This window comes from Lytechinus pictus, chromosome 16, assembly GCF_037042905.1.
Source record: "Lytechinus pictus isolate F3 Inbred chromosome 16, Lp3.0, whole genome shotgun sequence".
NCBI classification, from domain to species: domain Eukaryota; kingdom Metazoa; phylum Echinodermata; class Echinoidea; order Temnopleuroida; family Toxopneustidae; genus Lytechinus; species Lytechinus pictus.
This window is the reverse complement of record NC_087260.1, coordinates 11,301,729-11,323,169: the sequence shown is the minus strand read 5'-3', so window position 1 is coordinate 11,323,169 and position 21,441 is coordinate 11,301,729. Positions and strand designations below refer to the sequence as shown.

The 21,441-nt window shown below is 33.6% G+C and overlaps 1 protein-coding gene across 2 annotated transcripts in view; it reads left to right on the top strand.

The window, feature by feature from the left end:
• The first annotated feature begins 1,814 nt into the window (after nucleotides 1-1,814).
• The window catches only part of LOC129278832 (myosin-VIIa-like), a 76,017-nt gene continuing 56,390 nt past the window's right edge, over nucleotides 1,815-21,441 (top strand). The window contains exons 1-6 of one of the 2 annotated variants that reach the window (XM_064111533.1): nucleotides 1,815-2,261; nucleotides 7,801-7,902; nucleotides 13,004-13,117; nucleotides 15,593-15,745; nucleotides 17,461-17,645; nucleotides 20,578-20,699. In XM_064111533.1, the coding sequence (XP_063967603.1) occupies nucleotides 7,885-7,902; nucleotides 13,004-13,117; nucleotides 15,593-15,745; nucleotides 17,461-17,645; nucleotides 20,578-20,699 (592 nt within the window). In that variant the 5' untranslated portion in view covers nucleotides 1,815-2,261; nucleotides 7,801-7,884. Of the gene's footprint in view, nucleotides 2,304-7,800; nucleotides 7,903-13,003; nucleotides 13,118-15,592; nucleotides 15,746-17,460; nucleotides 17,646-20,577; nucleotides 20,700-21,441 lie in introns of both variants that reach the window. The other variant, XM_064111534.1, reaches the window with a different exon arrangement.

The following is a 21,441-nucleotide window of genomic DNA, read 5'->3' as shown; positions in this document are numbered from 1 at the left end:
TGAATATCAGAAAATAAATATTTTGTCAAAAATTATTTTTTTCAGAGAGTATTTCACTCCTGCTACACGATTTCATGCATTTCATAGCCAATGTGCGGACAATTTTAGGATTTTTATGGGTAATTTGCATATTTTGGCGGCCATATTTGATTTCGCCAATTTGCGGAAAATGCTCAAGGTTACACGAGTGGCATCATCCAGATTCGTAATCAGCACCCTCGAATTGACAAGAAACCATTAAAAAATATTGTATATATAAGAAAACAAGGTTTGGTCAAGTTTCTACGGGGCCTATCCTGGACTAATGTTTCTCAGCATAATAGTAAGCTTGAATTTATACAGTTTCAACTATTTCAGCAATTTTACATCTGGGCCCTGTTTCAAATAGACATGTTATAACAACAAATTCACCTGTAGTTTCTATTACAAATTTACTGTCATCAGTCAGCCAATCAAATTTCAGTATTTCAGTAGCTTTTGACTGTTATCGCAAATATGAAACAGGCCCATGATGCTTCAGTCTGGCAGCACATCAACTTAGTCTAATCATGTTTTGCATTCGATGATACGAGGCAGATATTATGAAGATGTTTAGAATGATGATCATCCTATCTGAGATAAATAAAAACTGTGCAAAGTTCACCCGGTGCAAAACTGCCTCGCCTCTTTCACAGTTTACTTCTAGTCTTGCACTTCAGACTCTGTTTTATTGTTGACTACTGCTTCGTCATTGAAATTCTTGTTTTGGTCCGTAAAATATACTTCAGAATTTCAGGATCAATGCAAAATGTTTTATCCTTAGTGATTTCATTAAGTTACATTTATTTCCTTCCTTCATAAGCGTCTATCAAATTTGCAAACTATAATCATTTGTAAGTTTTCGCTTTAAATATCCTAATCATGGGAAAAATAATTTTCAAGCCAGAAAAATCACAAGAATATCATTTCCTCCCTCCCTACAGGTGTATGCATTATTTTCATATATTAAACTTTAGAATGACTCTGGAAGTCACCTTTATTGCCCATGACCCAGTAATATTTGTTAAGTTTTAAAGTTGAACAATAAAAAGAATCTTATCAACTTTAACTTAAGTCAGCATTTGTTTTATATAACTTACTTCCAATTCTCAGTTTTGAAGCTATAATTATTTCAGTGGCATACTACATGTACTTGTTATAACATTTCGTATCGAGTGTTAACAAGTTGAATGTGTCTTATCTTAGGGAGATGTAGACTTACTATACATATATCTATTATCTCACACTCCAAGTCTGAAAAAAAATTGTTTTGAACTTGGCTTTTATATATTTATGCCCTAATGTTTTAATATGTTTTCAAGCAAGGGTGGGCCCTGGATTTATTTAATAGGGTACTTCCATTTTGTGTGGGATTAAAAAAAAAAAAGAACAAAAAAGGTTCTTGTTGGCAAGAACTTGTGTCATCGTCACCTCTCCCATAAAGATTACAAGCAAAAATGATAGAATAAAAAGAGAAATCAAGTCCATTGTTGTTTGTCTCCCAGATCGACACTCAGGGCACATTATGCTAACCGATACTTTTATCTAAAGTTCCAAAAAAAAAAGAATTCATAACAACTTTATTGTTAACAACTTAACATTAGTGGATGGAGATGAGTTTAACGATATAAACTTTACAACCATTTGGATGATAATTATATAATAACATGACGGTCTGATTCCGGAGACTATTCTCGCCCTATGCCCACTGAACTGTGTCCCTTGTGTAGTGAGTCACATATATTTGTGTTGAGCTCTCCTATTGTCATATAGGTATGCCGCCTATTGTTCCCCTCACCCTCGCTCTTATTACGCATACACCCCTGTTCTTGGTTGTGTGCCCAGCCCAAAGCTTGGGCAGCACCCCTCAGAGTACATACCAAGTGTGCTCGCTCCAATGGCAATGCATGAAATACATGAACCTTCTACCACTAAACCAAAGGGGGGAAGCCGGGGAGTATCGTGCGCTGCAATATAGGAGGATCCATTCTTGCATAGAATAGAACTATTGTGTATTCTTTGAGAACTTAGCCATAGTGGTCCAGCTGCATGTTTTCTTAGTGGTGTGTGTGTGTCTATCTCTGTATTAAGAAAGAGAGAGATTTGTTCAGTCAGTTCAGCACTGCCACATTGGCAAAAGACCGACACCGACAACAACTAACCGGCTGGTATTGAACTTTAAGCGGAAGGGGGAGTGTTTGTTAATTTGGTCATCGGAGAGAGATAACATCGGATTTAATTACGTGAGTGACTGGGCTACTGGGCTTAATTGACCACCTTTAATGGCAAGTAATAACTCTAAGTGGGTTGATGATTGTCAATGTTTAGTTTACCTTTTAGTGTATTGTTGTTAATACTTATTTTGAGTAAATTGGAAAAGATAAATTGGAAAAGATAGCTTGGTGATACATATAGCTACAGAGGTTGTATGTATAGTAAAAGTAGAGATCAGAGTTTTAAGCAGAAATAATGAAAATATTGGCCATCTGGAAACAGGTACCTTCTCCGTTTTCTTTCATTATAGCATATAATTGATTAATCTATTCTGTTAAATTAAGTACTACTACTACTACAGATATTGTAAATAATTATGTACATGTAATGAAACAACATGCATTTTTGTAATTTCCCATCAAAGTTTACTGTGTTATCACCTGGTAATATTATTCATGAAAAAAAGACATTCCACTCAAATTCTATCACATTTTAGTATTTTACCACAGTAGACATTACAATACAAAGTATTTATATTCAATTGCACAGGTATTTGATTTTTAAACTTAGTATTTAAACAAAATACTTTGATCTTCACTTTTCAAGTTTTTTATCAGTGATAAGAATTAAGTTTTAAATGCGTTCCTACCAGGGATATAATGTACTTTCAACGTATAAGTGAATCAGAACATTCATGATGTATTTATGGATGTAATATACTTTTGATACATTTCCCATTTGGTATAGCATAATATATTCATATATAAAGTTATAAATTTATTTATTTAGAGGGTGGTATGTGTGGTTTTACCACTATCTAAAGTAAACTAAACAAACTTCACTGAACTCTTTGATCAGTACAATCTTCATCGCATCGTTCATATGCAAACAAATTCACCATTAATTGGCATATTCTGTATAATGTGTTAGTTATGTGTTCTAAGTTCAGAAGGGTAATTGTATCTCATTTCATGCTGAGAAATTCAAGGAATTGATCAATCTTGCCTTGTCTTGCTTTTCTGCTGATGCCCAGTATTTGATAAAAATTTATGTCACATTTGAAAATTGACCTGCAAATTTTTCTATGATATCCTACTGGACTGTTGAAACTCTTTTTTTCCCTTCTGGCATAATAAAAAGAATACTTTCCAAGGTTTTATCATGAGTGTGTGAAGAATTTTGATATTGATATAGCCTTTTTTTGTTCATCATGATTTAAAAAGAATACAATCAACAAGGCAAATAGCTGTAATTTCAAAAACTTCTGCACACTACCCCAAAATGTTTGCCATGTTCATTCATATTTTCCCCTCAAAAGCTCCCTTTTTATCGTTTCCTCTCTTCTTGGTTCACTTTCATAATGAACCAAAGAACCAAATGTTGCATTTTAGTCACTGTACATGTCAAAGTTTATTGTATAGGCCTATTATAATTGATATGCCAACATTTTCCAGAGGACTGACAGCCTAGCAGATACAAAATTGTTAGTTTAATGAGCACTACAAAATAAGAATATTGGAAACCAATTGTTTAGTATTTGCAACTGTACGGTATAATAATTGACCGACACTTGGTTTTAGGGAAAATGAACTTATTGCTGCTAACGTTTGGACTGCCCCCATAGCGATTTAGGATATATGATTCTCTTTTGCAGGCAATTATTTGATAATTATTTGATGTTCCTGTCAAGACCAGTTAATTTCATATCTAGATATTTCAATATCACTATTACATTTGTACATTTCCGTTTGTACCAGTGTACAGTAGCAACACAGATAATTAAAAATCTAATTATCTTACCGTACGTGTTTGTCTCGTACATGTATATCTGATTAAGTCATTATTATTGTGTTATTATTGCTTTATTAGTCCCATGTGAACAAGGTGTCAAATTTGTTTTTATTACAGATCTACCTTGCAATCCAACAAGTACAAAATGTACAATACATTTATTTTTAAAAGAATGAATATGCAGAGCTGCCAAGTAGTACGTTATTTATTTTTTTTACAAAATAAAAATTTATTGAGAAAAATCATCTCTATATGTCTCTATTTCATAAAACGTACACAAATATGGTTATTAGATCAATGTAATTTCAGGTAACTTCTTTTTTTTTTTTCAATCATTTTGTAAAAACCAGGGTGAGATATACACAAGTTTCAATGTTTTTTTTTTTCATCTGCAAGAGCAGTGCACATTTTAGCTTGCATGCAGCTTGAGCGCCGTGATGGGCGAGTGCGCCAAGCATTTTATTATGAAATACACTTTTGGGGGGAAAAATACAAAATATTTATCTCACACGGTAAATTTTTTTGTCAAAATTTTGTCAAATTTTTTTGTCAAAATACTGATTTTGGGGGATAAGAATAATGAAAATGCAAAATACAACTTGGCAGCTCTGAATATGTGTAGGCCTACTTTATTATGTCCAATATTTCTTTTTTCCACATCTATGCATGGCCATTTTATTTGAGTATAATAAAATCCCACAGGAATTGGTAGTTTCTTCTGGGGACTGAAAACAATATGGCCCGTATTCTGAACTCGGGTTTATTAAAACTGAACCCTGGTTTAAAGTTGTGGTTTAAGTATGGAGAGCCAAATGGGGCAAAAATCCCTAACAGTACACATTCAATTTATGAACTTATTGGACACTCAAATTATTCATAATTGTCTGGGAATGATAATTGAAATATTTTTCTTCATTATGAAAGCAAAAGGAAAAACAATTCAAATTCATATGACTTTGTTCTTCTAATTTCTTTTTGCTATATTTACAATAACTTTTGTATTGCAATACAATGATATTTCAACTATTATACATGAATATAACTAAGGTGAAAGTACCTTAAGAAATTAATATTTTAGTCATTAGATTACAGTGATATAACTTTCATTCAAGCTCCACATATGTTTTCAGTATTGCATAATAAACAAAATCATTTTCATCTAAAAACAAACTTCTATTTCTTTGTAGAGAACAAAGTACAAAATATAACAGTTTTTTTCGCAAAGAACTGGGAAGTTATCCCCTCAACATGACATGGCTATTTCCATGAATAAAAGCTAATTGTTTACTCAAGAAAAGAGGACAGCCCATCTAGTTTATATATCAAACAAAATCGTAGACCTTTGAGCTTTCAAAGTACATGAATATGGTGGATAAAAAATGCAATGAATTGAATGGATAGCCGTTATAATGGATTGAATGAATATTAATTACTTTAGATATACTCATTCTCTTTGTACAATTCTAGAATTTCTTTCTTGAAACATTTGTCAGAATTTGTGACAGAAATAACACACACAGTTTCATTAGTTGTACAGTACACACACTGTAAGTACTAAGGACCTTAAATTTATTACTGTTTTTGTCTTTTTATGGGTGTTATTACATATGTACAGTATGTGGAAAAGTTATGAATCGGCTGAGTAAATTATTGAAAAGATTTTGTAATATGACTCACAATGTACTTCCTTCTATTTTAACCCCCATCCCCCAAGAATTATTCAATTATTCATCCTGGTCATCCTAAAAATAATTCTTTTTGAATAATTGGAAATCAGTGAATATTTTTCATATTATAATGTACTTATGAGAAAATGTTCAGTTTAAAGGGGAAGTTCAACCTGGCATCACAAATCAAGAATTTAAAATTCTGATAACTTTGATGAATTTTCCTCAAACCTTTACCAATAGTTATTTTTATTTTTTTCTGGTATTCTTGCAACAAACCTTTCGTCAGGGTGAACTTCCCCTTTAAATCTAGTCTTTGTAAATGACACAAACTTGTGCACTTCTTACATGTACCTTCATTCAAACCAAAGGGATCACTCAACTTTACTCAGGAGCTATTTATTTCTTCTTCGACTCTGCAAACCTTTACACTGACAGGAATCACCTGAGATGTTTTAAAAAGCTCCTCTAATCACATCATAAAGGTTAATTGCTGTGATAACGATGACTACAATCGTAAGCATCCATTTGGATGCCTAACACTGTAAGCCATGAAGGGAAAATAATCACTTTTTTTGCCATTATTTCAAAGCATGTAAAGGTGCTTGTGGAATGACATTTTCAGGGATTCCTCTTGAAATATTGTTGCATGCATATTGCACTTAAAGGTCAAGTCCACCCCAGAAAAATATTGATTGGAATAAATTATAGAGAAAAATCAAACTAGCAAAACAGTGAAAATTTCATTGAAATCGGATATAAAATAAGAAAGTTAGGACATTTTAAAGTTTCACTTATTTTTTTTTTACAAAACAGTGATATGCACGACTCAGCGACATGCAATTGAGACAGCTATGATGTCCCTCACTCACTATTTCTTTTGTTTTTCATTGTTTGAATTATACAATATTTAAATTTTTACAGATTTGACAATGATAACCAACTTGACTGAACCATAAAATGTTAAAACAATGGTAATTCCACTTGTTCAGGGAGGAATTAATCATTGTTTCACTTGACAATGAGGAGAAAAATAGAATATTCCCTATTTCATATAATAAAAGAAATAGCTATGAGTGGATGATGTCATCAGTCTCCTCATTTGCATACCCACCAGGATGTGCATATAACTGTTCTGTGAAATTAAGCAAAACTTAAATGTCATAACTTTCTTATTTTACATCAGATTTTGATGAAATTTTCAGTGTTATGCTTATTGGATTTTTCTCTTTTTATTCAAATCAACTTTTTGTTGGAGTGGACTTGTCCTTTACAATTAAAAAGAAAGCCTATAGAGTTAACCCCTTTAAAACAGAGAACTTTATGAATACTGTTAAGGATCCTGAAAAGGGGAAAATAGTATTAAAAAAAATCTTTCATTTTTTGTGAATGGTTCTTGTGTAGATACAATAGTTTTAGAATGACTATTGATTGAACAATTCATGCAATTCTTTCATTCACCTTTTGTCGAAATGTATGGCTCTAGGCAAGAGTCGGTCTAATCTTTGAAAGAAATTCTATCATAAAAAATGTGTGCAATTTTAATACCTCAAATTCTTGTTAAATAGAGCATATAGCCATGTGGGGAATGCCTTTTCTCAATATATGATTTTAATTTTTTTAGATTTTACAACTTTAGATGTTTGATTTAATCTCATTACTTGTCATAACAGAATTTTTAGATCCTTTGCAGGATTGGATGTCACTCTTTCTTCAGCAAGTGAATCAGTGATAACTCCATTTGGAGTGGAATTCCTCACTGATCAGTGATCACTGGCTTGAAATCAATACTTTTAAGAATAATGTAAATTCTACATATAATGTGATATTTTGTAAGAATGTGTGCTATTTGGTAATAAGATTGTCCATTTGATTATATCCTGATTGTATGAAAGTTTCTCTTATACATGTATTTGAATAAATCACATACAATGTAACATTCAATGGATTTAATATCTCTTTAGAAAAAGAAGTTCTGTCTTTACCACACTAAAACAAATGTTTACTTTTAACTTTGAAATTAAGATAACCCTTTTTTCATTCCATTTGTAGGTGCATACTATTAACTTTTCAAATAATGGAATCCTTTTTTTCATCTTTTGTTTTTCAGATCTGATGGTCGGATGTAGCCCCCTGAATGAATAAATAATTAGGATTAATTTCTTGTCAGATTTGAACCCGACACACAGCCACCATGGTCATCCTCGTAAAGGTATGAAAACTTAACAAGATGTTTCTTGTCGGGGGAATTTTCTTGATTTTGTTTGTATCTGAATGTTTAAGTAAGTGAAATGATTTTATTTGAGTTTCTTCTTGTTTATAGTGAAAGTCCTCGTTTGGTTTCATGTTTTTTTTTAGTTACTTGAAAAATCAAATGTGTTAAGAGAAACTTAGGACAAATATTCAACTCATATTTTGACATAAATATATAAGATCACTTGTACTCCTATAACGTCTTCTACAGTGTATTTTAAAAGAAATTCAGGTTTAGCTTAATGAGAAATGTATCAGCATTTTTATGAACTTTGTACTTTAATTATCCATTTGGCTTTGAATATAGCAAGATCTTCAAACAACTTCAAAAAATGTCAACTTAACAATAACTTGTTAATATGATTCATGACATATGCATGTGTGTACCGTCTGCTCCATATAATTAAAATCCCACGCAACACACACCCCACAAATGGAATATTTACGTGCTAGATGGTTTTCAATTGAGGACTGGATCGTGTCATTGTAGAGCAAAACTCTCCACACAGGCACACAATACAGATCTGTGACGTTGCTATAAAAAAGTGTGACTCTTTTGCCCATGGATGATTTCATATTCCATTTCTTTTAATAAATGCTTTTTGTTATTCTTTCTCATTGAGCTCTTCCTTTTTACAAATCGTGGGAGAGAGGCAAATGTACACATGTAGAAGGAAGTGAAAAATAGTTATTTTTTCACTCTTTTAGGGAAAAATCAAGTTCAAGATAAAAGAGAGGATCCAATAAGTTGTATTTTTCTATAAAGTGTTTTTGTCTGTTGTGATCTTTGTCCCAGCTATATCTTATGTACTTATGTACAAAATTAAATAGAAATTGAAACATATTTATTTTTTAACTATTTGGGGGAAAATTCAAGTTTATATTATATAGAGAGGATCCAAAAACTTGCATTTTTCTATAAAGTATTTTTGTCTGTTGTGATCTATGTCCCAGCTATAGTTTATTTACAAAATTGAATAAAAAGTTAGCATATTTATTTCTGAACTCTTGGGGAAAATGAAAATTTTAAAGAAAAGCTAGTTTACAGAAAGTTGTATTTTTTAAAACAAAATATTAGATACTTGGCTCTGTTGTAACCTGTGCTTAATTTCCAGCTATCTTTTATTCATGAAATGAAAAAGAGTTAATATTTCTTTTGTAAGTACTGCAAGCATTTTTTGTGTGCATTAGTAGGTAGTTTTCTAAAACAAAACTTAGACCTATTAATTGGTTTTCTAGTTAAAGGGATGGTCCGGGCTGAAAGTATTTATAGCTTAATAAATAGAGTAGAATTCACTGAGCAAAATGCCAAATTTCATCAAAATTGGATAACAAATAACAAAGTTATTGAATGTTAAAGTTTAGCAATATTTTTTTTAAACAGTTGAAATGAATATTTATTAGATGGGCTGATGATGTCACATCCCCACTTGTTCTTTTGTATTTTATTATATGAAATTAGGTTTATTCAAATTTTTTCCTCCAAGAACTAGAACAATTGGATTGACAATTGATTTAGTGCATTAGATATTCATTGCTGCAACTTATTTCATTATAAGGGAGACATATTATTCACACAAGTATGAAATATTGAAAAAATTATGATTCTATGTAATAACATAAGAAAACGGAAAGTGGGGATGTGACATCATCAGCCCACCTAATGAATATTCATGACGACTGTTTTCACAAAATATTGCTAAACTTTAAACTTCAATAACTCTATTATTTGTTATCTGATTTTGATGAAATTTTTGGCATTTGCTCAGTGAATTCTACTCTATGTATTAAGATATAAATATTTTCAGCCCGGACCATCCCTTTAAATGCAAGCATCAATAGATATTAAAATATTGACAATTATTTGGTGAAACATGGATGTGCTGATGAGGTCATCACACTATGCTTTCTGAACATAGGTGGTTTCAAACCGCCTCGATCACAAGAATCCCCGTTAAATTACGAGAACTTTTTTAGGCTGAAAAATACCCATTAATTATTCCTGCATTCACACCGCCCTGAAACATACCCTTCGGGATAAGTTCCTGAAGTTACGAGCATGCGCAGTATGGTCTGATAAGCAGCAAGGCGCGAAATTCAAAATCACTAGCCCAGCAGCAACCCATGCACGGCGCCGCACCCAACGACACGCTGGGCTAAAAGTTCCCGTAATTTGCTTTCAGACCGCCAAAATACCCACGACTTTGGAAAAATCCCCGCGAAAGTTCTCGTAATTTCGCCAAGTACCTACTATTTATCGGGTATTTTCTTTCGGGGATATTACGCATAGTTTGCTTTCACACCGCCAAAATACCTGGTATTTTCTGATCGGGGTAAATTTCCCGATCAGAGAATACCTGGAACTGGCGAACTTCGAGGCGGTCTGAAACCACCTTTTGAAGAAGTAACGGCTACATGTGATCAAGTTTTCCTTTGTGAATTATGGTCATTGATCTGTACATACATGTAACATATTTTGTGAGAAGGAATATATTTTTTATAGAAAATAAAATAATTCAAATTTCATGTGTCATCATTAGCTCATTGATTTCCTAAATTCGTGGTGACAAGCATTTATCAAGACATTCATCAAATCTTTTCACTATATAGTGTAAACTTATAAATGCAAGAACTTTTATTATTTTTCATCCAATTTGATGAAATTTTCAGTGTTTTCCTTGTTTAATTATGTTCATTCAAATTACAGTATTTTAGCCCAAAAGTCATTCAAAAGCTTTCAGACCTTTACAATGCTCTGTTTTCAATTGGGTCTTTTCAGTGATCCTTCTTTGTGCATACTGCATGTAATATGTGGCTTACATACATGTATATGCCATGTACATGTAGGCCTACTTTCTCCCCCAAAATGTCAATTTGCTATATATCTGAAGTGAAATGAAAATACAGGAGAGGGCTATCAATATTTACCAGTGAATGGGTTCGTGTACATGCTGTACTGTACGTGCAGCTTCATGTCAATCAATAGTGTTGTGCAAGATCATTGGAGATCTGGGTGTGGGGGTGGGGGTAACATTTGGGGGTCTTTTTAATAGTTTGGACAATTTCCTGTAGATCACATTAGTTTACTTGAAAATTTTCATTTCAATTTGAAATAGATTTGGCACTCAAATTTAGGACTTGGTGTTTTGGCCAAGGTAAATTACATGTACTTGAAAGTTGGTAGAGAGTCAATGAAATTTATTCGCCAGCTAAGTTACATGTAGCTAGAAAGCTTTTCTGTAGGGGTTCGCATAGATCACTGTTTAGGCCACCCCTTGCCTGGGCGAAGGCGGAGGAGAGAAAGAGAGAGATGGACTGGAAGCGCGGGGCAGAATGCTCTTGGGTGTGTGTCATCCTATACAATGAAGAAGGCCAATAAATTATGTACCTGAGCACCGTCTGCCCGGCACACGCCCACTGTTTAAACTTCTAAAGTGCTATATGCACAGTGTCAAAAAAAATGTTTAATGTACATGATGAAGTCTGTTTGGTCGAATGTATGTATACACACAGAAATATACAGAATGTATAAACAGCATTCTCTTTGCTGAAAGATAATTTATGATGGAGCTTCATGTATATTGCAAAATGTAAGATTCTGGATTTATGATGAACAATTTAAATGAATTGATAAACTTCTGTAAAACCTAAGTATGGGATGAGTTGCAAAGAGCTCTTTGTGAAAATGAAACTTTCATTTTCGTGGTAAGGTTACCAATGTATTTTTATTACTCTTTAAAAAAAAAGGCAAAACCATTTCAGATTTGTAAGTTTTCTTAAATTCTTTTTCCCCCTTGAATAGATTTATGCTAGTTAGGACCTAGTTCATGTATCCATGATACATGTATATTACTGGAATAACTTCCATCTCTTGTCCAAATTGAGTTGCTTGCCAATACAGGGGTCCATCTTTAATGTGTAATTTATATACCAGATTTCAATCCAAAAGTGCCCAAAATGAGTGAAAACTGATATTGGACATACACAAAAGTTGATTTGTTTGTTCTTGATTTACTGAAAAAATAAATCATCATGGGTTTTTGTATTCATTTGTTATAATATAGTTTAGGGCATTGGGTAGGTTACAAAATGTTCAATGAAGGAGAAAACCAAAATAAACATTATTCCCAATCCGTGAGAATGAAATGATCTACACCATCACTAATTGTCTGCACACAGAATGAAATGAGGAAGTTAAACCCTGCAGGTCTTAAAGGGATACTCTAGGCAGAAATTAATTTAATTTTGAACAGATAAAGAAAAGTCAGACAAACAAAACACTGAAAATTTGATCAATATCTGACAAGGAATATAAACAAGGTTATGACATTTTGAATTATTACATTATTTTGTTGTCTTGTTGAATCAAATTAGCAAACTGATGATGTCATATCCCCATAATTGTTCTTTTGTATTTTATTACATGAAATTAGTTTATTCAAATTTTGTCTTCCATGAAGTAAAAAATAAGTGGATTGACAACTTACATGTACATGCATTTAATGCAACTTATGTTATATCATGCACACATGTATGGAAATATTAAATAAAGATTTCATGTAATATCATAAGAAAAAGGAGAGTTGGGCTGTGACTTCGACAGCCCTCGTAATTCATGGCAACGTGCATATAAAGGTATTCACTTGTAAAATATTGTTAAACTTTAAAATTTGTTTTTAATATCTGTTATCAGATTTTGATAAATTTTTCAGCATTTTGCTTGGTAAATTTCACTCTAGTTATTAGATGTAATTATTTTCAGCATGCTATTCAGTACCCCTTTAAGGTTAAGTGAAGGTTTGATAACCCAGAAGGCTCACTTCCATTAATAACAGACCTGTGGATATCATTTGTGTCCAAAATCTATTTCATATCATCATCACCACCACCACCATCATCAACATCATCATCATCTTTATATACTTTCATTGTTAATATTGATATTTTTAATAATTATTATCATTATCGTTGTGATTATTGTTACCATTAATATTATTATTTTTGTTATTATTAGTAGTAATAGTATTATTTTTATCACTTGATATTGTTGTCATTTATAGGGAGACTTTGTGTGGCTTGAGGACCCCAGGAAAGATGGCCTGAAGGTTCCAATCGGAGCAGAGGTTAAAATTGCGGATTCTGGTCAACTTCAACTGACCGACGATGAAGGCAAAGTAAGTTTAATATCTGACCAAATGTGATATTTATATTTTAATCATTCACAAGCGTGCATTTGAGGCATGTACATGTATTTCATTTTTAATGTTCTGTTTAAACGCATCTCTCTCAGGAAGGGGACCAGGGCCAAAAGAAAACTAAACGTGATATTTATATTTTAATCATTCACAAGCTCGCATTTGAGGCATGTATTTCATTTTTGTTGTTGTGTTTAAACGCATCTCTCTCAGGAAGGGGACCAGGGCCAAAAGAAAACTAAACGTGATATTTAGATTTTAATCATTCACAAGCTCGCATTTGAGGCATGTATTTCATTTTTGTTGTTGTGTTTAAACGCATCTCTCTCAGGAAGGGGACCAGGGCCAAAAGAAAACTAAACGTGATATTTAGATTTTAATCATTCACAAGCTCGCATTTGAGGCATGTATTTCATTTTTGTTGTTGTGTTTAAACGCATCTCTCTCAGGAAGGGGACCAGGGCCAAAAGAAAACTAAACGTGATATTTAGATTTTAATCATTCACAAGCTCGCATTTGAGGCATGTATTTCATTTTTGTTGTTGTGTTTAAATGCATCTCTCTCAGGAAGGGGACCAGGGCCAAATGAAAACTTTTCTTATTTTTATATTATTGCAGATATTTTGCCAAGTATTAAAAGTAGATTCTGTTTTTGCTTACATGTAGATAGAAGATTCAAGTTATTTAAAAACAAAGGGTTTTGCAGAGATAAAAAAAAAGTATGAAAATTTTAAGTGATAAATATTGTGTTTATGCATATAATATTACAAATTCAAAACTGACATCTACATGTAAAACACAACTGGTGCCTAATGACATTTCAATATTTAGCATAGATGAAAACCATTGGGCATGGATTTGATGTGTAATTAACAAGTGCATGTACATGTATTGTGTATTTATTGTGTTGTAAAAGAATTAATAATTGTGTTGAGATAATATATTTTGTGTTTCAAATTATTCAATCTTAAAAAAATTATTTCCTTTAAGTCTATTCTCATTTAAAGTTATTTCCTTTAAGTCTATTCTCATTTAAACCTAAGCGATATAAAACATCAGTAATGCACAGCCTGTAGATTTTATGTATTAGATCATAGCTATGGATATATACAATGGGTTGCATACATACATGTATATATGAAATTATATAATTTTCCAGTTGAGAACAGTGTTGACTGTCTTTGTACTTTGATTGTGTCTTGGCCATTTAGTTTGCCAACTCTCAAGGCAGCTCTATTCACGAAATGAAAAGAAAACCTTTGAGGCATTAAATTGAATTCAAAAGTACACAGTTAAGACTGCATTGATTGCACACTGAACTAACATATCCACAATCCAGCTATGATGAAATATGGAAATTTGTGACTGTGAACATTTGTAATTGATATACTGTGAGCAGTGAAGAGATAGGTGCAGGGAAATATATTTTTTTCCGGTTCTAGTTTTGGGGGCTCACAAGCCTAATTTTACTCCATGTACATAGTATTACAGTTTACGTTGGACGCTATCGGTGTTTCAGGGGCTTTTATTCATTTTCCAGGGCTCTGTTGGGCGGTTCAGGAGCAAATTCTCACCAGTCACTGTGTGGTCGTATGCCAACATATGGGTTAGGTGGGAGGGATGGGGGGGGGGGGGGGTGTTGGTGCTGGTATGTTTCTTTTAAAGTGGATGGGTATAGTGCCATTGGCATATAAACCTTCATGACCAAAGAAGTAAAAAGGAGGAAGAGAATGAAAACGTAAAGGAAAAGGGGTGTAATATTTTATTATGTCTATTAAAATCTATCACAAAAATTATTAGATATTTATTTCAAAAGGGGTATGAATTTTCGCTCGCACGCTTCAATCACTTGCGACCAAGTACATGTGGTATGTACCCTGTAAAAAATGTTGCCTTAATTATGCATTTCAGTAGTGAAACTACAATTTGCATAAATGATTGTATCTGTCTTTGATAACTCATGTCAATCTTTGAATTCTGTATCTGTTTACGATTACAGTATTTTGAAGAAGAAAAAATGTTTTTATTCAGGTATATCCTTTTTCGTTAATGATTATTTATAATTTCTATATATGAATCCTTAAGTTTTGGAAAATCTCTATTTTTCTTGGTGTTTTTTTATTTCATCTGCATTAATAAATATGGCATTTTATACTTGATTATCTATTAAAGGTTCTCATTTTCAAGGGATCACTTTGGTGTATAAACATAATCAAAATGACAATGTACGTGTAAATGAAGATGATTATATTCGGCACTGCGAAAAGTGTACATGTATATATTTCATTCCTCCCTTTCAATTTTTGGTGAATCCTTTAATATTGTACTGTTTATGTTAATCTACATTCATCATGATGTGAATGTGTTAACTGTATCATAATTAAAATTAAAAACTGAATTGAATTGAATTGCATTTGTGATGTCTATTGTTCTCTTTGATTTCATTTCTTTCAGGAGCATTGGTTGTCGGACAATGTGGCGCAGAAGCTGCGTACCATGCACACATCTTCCATTGGTGGTGTGGAAGACATGATTTTACTGGGTGACCTCCACGAGGCTGGCATCTTGAGGAATCTACACATGAGATATAAGGCCAATTTCATTTATGTAAGTTTCAATTTCATTTATGGGAGTAAATTCCATATGTAAATTCCGATTTCATTTATGTAAGTTTCAATTTCATTTATGTAAGTTTTCAATTTCATTTATGCAAGTTCACTCACTCAAATCCTGCATTTTAGTTACTCAGACTGGGGACATATCTCGGATTTCATAGATGAGGGACATAAGACTTCTGATTAGCATTAAAAAGTGAGAAAAAAAGTTTTATCATTTAAAAACAATGGGGTGGACTTCAAGGGTTCCCAGCCCATCAGTGAAATCAGGAAAAAGTATTTTACTTTTTTCCAGTCAGGGAAAAATCAAAGAATTTGATTAAAAAAACACCTCAAATCAGGGGAAAATGCCTCAAATGAGGGAAAAATCAGGGAATTTTGATCGGCCCAAAAGTCGAAAGCACGGTAGTCAGTCAGACTCTGTAATATTTTGTTGCCTTGAACAAACCTCTTTCTGTATAAGGTGAGGAAAGGATGGCTGTATGGGGAGAAGGGAGGCCATTACATGCCTGCGTAATACATGTAGTACCGTAAATAGTTTTACATTATTGTTTTATACTTAAAATACATGTAATTCACTGCAACAACTTTGAAAAAATGTGAAAGTGGAAATGGGTATAAATAATTATCAGGGAATTTTCAAACTTCATCAGGCTAAAATCAGGGAATTTTGTTTCCTTGTAAAGCTGGGAACCCTGACTTCTAACTGAGCATACGTGGCGTACGCCTGTAATAAAAGTTATGTGGAGGAAGTTATACAAATTGATGCAGAGGTTTGAAGTTGATTCAAACCCTGGTCATGTCTTTCGGACGGTGAAGCAAAGTTTTGTCTCAGACTTAACAAATCTGTTCTGATTGATTCACGTCTGTAAAAAAATAAATAAATGACACACACAAGCTCTCAGAAAAGCACATTTATTGTAAAATTGGGGGAGGGATCACATGCCCCTATATGCCCCCGTCTCAATATATGCCTGGATAGAAATATTGCAACTAAGTCTATGTTTTTATGTTTCCATGATTGATGATGCAGTATAATAATGCTTGGTTGCATAGTGATTAACATCTTTCAAGTTTTAACCCTTTGAACCCGATAGGCCTACTAGTGAACGCGTATATATCCGATAGTCCAGAAAACCGGCCTGAAGCCAGGTGACTTAAAAAACATGGGTTCTAAATGTCAGGTGATCTTTTAAAAATGACGTCATCTTTCTAGTACATGCACATAGGGATAATTAGTCAATAATTTCAGTCAAGGTTGTTATTGATTTCGGAACGTTTTAGCATTAAAAATGGCCAAAATATGCCACTCTACTGTGGTGGCTTGTGTGGCATGTGTGGTAATGCACGGTGTAATACGCGGCAAGTCACGTGCTGACTATGAAGAAGCTATTGATAAATCTGACTTTAGTCAAAACAGTGAATTTGAGCCTAAAACAGGTCTACGAGAAGCTAAACGACTTCATGCAGCCGGCCAGGTCCGGGTACTACCGGGGGGAAGATGCTGTTTGGGCTTGAATCATGGGAGTTTGTGAATATGGTTGGTACATGCAAATAATTCAGGGTATGGGTCACCGCCGCCCCTAATAATTTAGGGTCCAAAGGGTTAAGCATTCAGATATTGTCAAACATTTTTAGGAGGACTATACTATGTTGGATAGTTTCATCCTGATTCATTCCATTATTGATTATAATTTCATTTTGTAGACGTACACTGGAACGATCCTTGTAGCTGTCAACCCGTATCAAGTCTTACCCATCTACATGAGGGAACAGATTGAGTTGTACCGGGATAGAAGAATAGGAGAATTACCACCTCACATCTTCGCCATCGCCGACAATGCTTACTATCGCATGTTACGAGGGCTTAAGGATCAGTGTGTCATCATCAGGTACCAAAACTTCTTTTTCCATTATTTTTATTATTATTATCATTTGTTTGGCGTCACCTGTGCCTGAAGGCAAAAAGCAAACTGAATCACTATGACGCGCAGGTCTCTCCTGATATAACTGATTGGGGGGAGTGCAGGTGGACCACTACACCGGGGTTTCCCCCTACTCTTATACGGATAGTGCAGTCGGTTCTTAACGTGCAAAGGTGGTGACTCTCCTCTACAGGGGGCCTCCATTTAACGTCCTATCCGAGGGACGGAGTGTTTTCCATTGTAACATAGCCTGCATCAATGAAACATGGGAGAGACGTTTACACACAATGCACTCGCTTCAGTCATCCGCCCGGGGTGGACTCGAACCCACGATCTTTGGTTCAACGGGCAGACGCGTTACCAACTGAGCCAACAACTTGTTTTAATATACTGACACATGTGAATATCTGTGCCACCTAAATCGTCCAACGTTTGAAAGGATTATGAGCAGGTGTGGGTCCAGACTCGGACTTTACCGGGGTGCAAATTTGAATTTGCCGGAAAAGTTTGACAAGCACAAAAACACCTGGGCCCTGTTGCATAAGTACCATGGTAACAATTATCACCAGCCAATCGGAATCAAGGATTCCATGCAAGTTACCATTGGATGGCACAGTTACCATAATGGTAACTTTTATGCAACAGGGCCCTGAAGTGTTCCAGAACCTGTCTATAAAGGCCATCTGTCTTCAGTGGCTACTTTTTCTGTTCCCCTTGAGACACCTTAATCAACAGGATTATTTACAATATTTGTTTGAGTATCCTGAAGCATTTTTCTGTTTGTAATATTTAAGGGGCTGTTATATTAGGTTTTATTATCTTTGGAATGGATGTTCAGACAGCTGATCACAGCCCTATTAGTTTATATGCACCATTTGTTTATTTAGCTTAAATTGTTTTATTTGTTTATTTTTGGTTTCTGTTCATATCTTTAAGCTTCCATAAATGCTTTTTGTTATTTGTTGTTTTTTGCTCACTGTTCGTACTTATTTTGTGCTTTAAATGAGAAGTGCACTTGAAAAAAAAGCTTTGTCGATTTATTGTTATTTAAAAGTACTGCCAAATCTGCTTTATAGTGAGTCTGTATAAAAGGCACACCCTGACCCTGTAAAATTACAACAAATAAAAGAGAAAGGAAAGAAAAGACTTCAAAATGCCTTCATTTGGGAGTGATGCTGTGTGTTGTATTTTTTTTTTGGGGGGGGGGGTGGCTTGTCATTTTTTTTCAGGAGACAACATGTGCTTCGTTTGTGAGCGATGACCTTTTTTCTTTGATATCTAATTTTTGGGAAAAAGCACATCACCTTAAAAATATCTGGGACCCATCTGAAATTGGTGTAACCATTTGCTTTCTGGAACTTGGTGGCCTTTGTATAGTCTGCAGGCACAGACCCTGATTGAAACTTTGATCAGCAAGTGTGTCTCCACTAGACTAGCACATACAAAACTTGCTGTTTCAAATCCCTGAGCGAGAGGGCCTTCAGTACACAAGGCATGAGTAGGCTGCACATTCAGACCCATAAATCGAGTGAAGGGTTTGCACAGCAGACTAGCCTTTGTATATAAGTTCTTTGTAAATTACAAAATATAGCTGTCACTCTGTTGTATGATTGTATCATGGAAGAGTTACATGTATATAAAGAGCTAAAAAAGAAATGAAAAATGTCTGTTGAATATTGACAATATAAACAAATTAAAGAAAAAAAATTGGAAGTATTTTTAAACATGTTGAACTTATGATACTGTCTTCAGACAAAATAAGAGTTGATGTTTTATTTCAGCATTATTAGAGAGATATATTTTATTTCTCATTTTAAGACTGCATTTTCTCAGTTTATTTCTAATAAAGTAAGGTCTGTATTGAAATGGTTAGAAGTACTTTATGCCTACCATTCATTTTACCACAGCTGCTTTAATAATCCAGGGTCCCGTAACACAAAGGTTAGTGATTGATCGTATGCATAATTTTCACGATTGATTGTACGTTGTAGTCAATGCAATCAATCATAGAAAAATGTTCTACGATCATTGCTAGGCTTTGTGTTACAGGCCCTGATCTCGATATCTCAAAGCTCTTCATATACATGTACATGGCTATTGATGTGTGCCGATATTAGGATTGTATGGGAAACCCTTGCGTGGAAGAAAATCAATATTGTTCTATTGATGTGGTATGATAATATCAATAACATCGGAATCACATGTGCACTGCAGCAGCAGTGTGTCCCCAGGCAGAAGGGTCACAGTGACCTTGTACTGGTTGTGGTTTCAGGAGCTAATTAGTAGACTGTTTTCAGAGCTTTCTAGTTCTAGTCATTCAAAGATTATCACAAACATATTAGTCATTGAAAATATAAATGTATTGGAATTGAACTGAATTGAATTTAACATGTTATGTAAATGTTTTGAGGTTTCATATATAGTTACTATACATGTAGCAAGTACCTCTATCTCTGAGGATGTTTCTAGAGTTTCTGTATATTTTTTAGTTACAACTGGGGTTATTGAATACATTATTACCATACAAAATTATAAAGATGTGGTTGCCATATAATATGAAATTAATGATACTGTTTTAATAGTTTTTAAGCCTGAATCAGATACAGTGTATACTCAGAGAAAATATCACTCTTTTTAAATTCGTTTAAAGGTTGAAAAAAACTTGTCCATCAGGAATTGAATACTACATGGACACAAATCTTGTGGAATCAGAATTTGAAGTGAAAATTATTCCTATCATAATATTGCACTTTTTTTGCTATTATTAATATGATCTCAAAGATTCACTGTGAAAAATAGTCAATTGAAGACAGAATTGATAATTTGATTTACTAAAATGATTAAAGTAACAGTATTTTTTATATAAAAATCATATATTGTTCCTAATTCTTGATCTTAGTGGTGAAAGTGGAGCAGGAAAGACTGAGAGTGCTAAGCTGATCCTTCAATTCTTAGCAGCAGTGAGTGGCCAGCATTCATGGATTGAACAACAGATTATAGAATCAAATCCCATCATGGAAGGTAAATACTTATGTTATTTGTTTACATTTCGTTAATTTATTTCAAATTGATTTTATTTCATTTTGTCTGCATTCATATCCTTCATAGAATTATTTTTTGTTCATAACATAACGAAACATAATTTCGCAAGAAATCAGTGATTGATATTTGTTTTCATTATTTTCTGTAATTTTGCCTACACGTTTGGTGGTGGTGATTTTTTACCTGATTGCTAAGAAAGTATGAATGCTTGTAAGCAAGCAACCAGAGGACCGACGGCTTAAGGTCCCCTCCGAAGGACCTGGTACTGAGGATTAATGCCTTACCAAAGGGCACTAGCGCACCAAGTGGGAATCGAACCCGGGTCACCGGAATACGAGTCCCCCGCTCTACTGACTGAGCTATCGCGCCTCCTATCCTTAGGAAGCTTATTAATTTTGAAAGTGAATATATTCAATGTTTTTTGAAAAGTTACAAATAAAATGAATACAATTTGTCCATCTGTTGTTAGTTTATTTTTCTTACATTTATTGCTCTGAAGTTTATACTCAAACAATGCTTTGCTCTTGTGAAAAGTATGAAAAATACATTTTTTAATACGGAAAAAAGCATACATGTACATCGCAATATAAAACCAAACATATATCAAACATTGCTTGTAAATATAATTATGTTGAAGGTCCCATTAAAATGAAAAGGTCCCTTGGTGTCTTATTCTGAGCGATCAGCTATTATGCTGTCCCTTGTATACTTCACTCATATA